The sequence below is a fragment of the Fusarium oxysporum genome, chromosome 1 (assembly GCF_000149955.1).
Source record: "Fusarium oxysporum f. sp. lycopersici 4287 chromosome 1, whole genome shotgun sequence".
Lineage (NCBI taxonomy): Eukaryota > Fungi > Ascomycota > Sordariomycetes > Hypocreales > Nectriaceae > Fusarium > Fusarium oxysporum.
Genome location: NC_030986.1, coordinates 4,487,516 through 4,489,029, shown reverse-complemented (window position 1 = coordinate 4,489,029; position 1,514 = coordinate 4,487,516). Strand labels below are relative to the sequence as shown.

Genomic DNA, 1,514 nt, shown 5'->3' with positions numbered 1-1,514 from the left:
TAGCCGAACCCCATCAACAAGCACACGAAGCAACATCTACAGCACTCCCCAAAAAGGACACAGCGCGATGAGGTTCGATGATTACCTAACACCCCCGATCACCCCTGACGGTAACTCCTTGATTGGCAACCCACAACATGGCAAAGGAGTCTCACGGCTTACCTCCTCGATGCCCGGTCACACCAACACCTCCACACCATGCGGCAGTATATGGTCAACACCCAATACGTCGGATACGTTAACCAGCATGGCATGAACCAATAATGCTCTTCATGACAAGATATTGAATCGACGATTCGACCTTCGACGTTCACACATGTACATCATCGTGGCTTCTACACTATCTTTCCAACATTCTATTACTTGTTCGAAATCATTGCATGGTCGCACAACAGAATGATCTTTCACATATGTTTTGGCATTTAGCGACTGCTTTCAATTTCCTTGCGATTCAACATTTTCTCCTCAATATCAAGTCTAGCGGCACCAAAAAAAGGAACACGCGGATCATACCCTTTTTTTCATTTTTAGCAACTTTATGCATCTTTTTTTTTTCAGGTTCCATACGACTTGCTCTCCCGGTGTGGAAGGAATCCGCATACCCCCAAGAGGACCAACGACAGGTCACCGTTCGGGTAAAACTGGTTGACGACATAGATTACGCATGAAGAGCCTGGCCAACCTCGAGACGGAAGAAGTAAAAAGAAGACCGAGAATGCACCAACACAGGTCCCTCGCGGTGGATAAAAAGGATACCCCCCGGATTTTGGGACATAGGCGGTTATGGACCGACCAGCTTTATTAAAACAGGGACGATGGTGTCTGACCTCGGTCTGGTACGATGAGGCGGCCTACTCTTCACGACAGCAGCACTACGTCTGCATAATTCTTTCAAAGGTGGATGGGATGGCGATACATAGTTGGGAAGCCATTGGCATGCACAACAAACGTTGTCCCGGGGGAGGATTTTGGCATTAATCGTGCCTTTGGTTGGATCTACGAAGTTAGGCTAGTTCCTTTCTTCGGGCCCCCCGTCCTGTGTATAGGTAGTTGTACGTAAAACAGGCACAAAAAAAGAAGTAAAAATTCTTTAACTTGAACTGTTCCAAATCGTATTCATTTCTCATTCCGGTGGTACTCGGTGATTATTCAACACTGCGATCGATTGTTTCATTTGGCCTTCTAAAGGCTTAAGCCCAGCCGTCATACCGGTGTTTCTGGTTCAGCCGCGTCTTTTGTCTGTCTCTGAATCTGTCTTCGAATTCTAGCTGAACGATCTAGATCGTCGATGGATGGAGCGGAGGTTGGGAGCTTGACGTCAGGAAATTTCCCACTGTGGAGAGATTTTAATTTCGCATCTTTAACGGAAAACAAAAAGACACCAGCTAGTCAATTCATTCTCCCAACCGGCGCAATATGGTGAGCCCCTGACTAGGAGACGCATATGCATGGGACTACTGATGTAGGGCATATTATTAGCATAGTGGTGTTGTCTTAAGGGATGTTCATAAGGT

At 46.6% G+C, this 1,514-nt stretch overlaps 1 protein-coding gene across 1 annotated transcript; it reads left to right on the top strand.

The window, feature by feature from the left end:
* The first annotated feature begins 243 nt into the window (after positions 1-243).
* On the top strand, positions 244-1,067 carry FOXG_00914 (uncharacterized protein). Its single transcript, XM_018377566.1, has one exon. The coding sequence runs from the start codon at positions 381-383 to the stop codon at positions 666-668; it is 288 nt and encodes a 95-aa protein (XP_018233316.1). The 5' UTR covers positions 244-380; the 3' UTR covers positions 669-1,067.
* Positions 1,068-1,514: the final 447 nt, after the last annotated feature.

Bases quoted from the DNA above. Each gene is read 5' to 3' on its own strand.
- FOXG_00914 (XM_018377566.1), top strand. From the start codon at position 381: ATGGTCGCACAACAGAATGATCTTTCACATATGTTTTGGCATTTAGCG.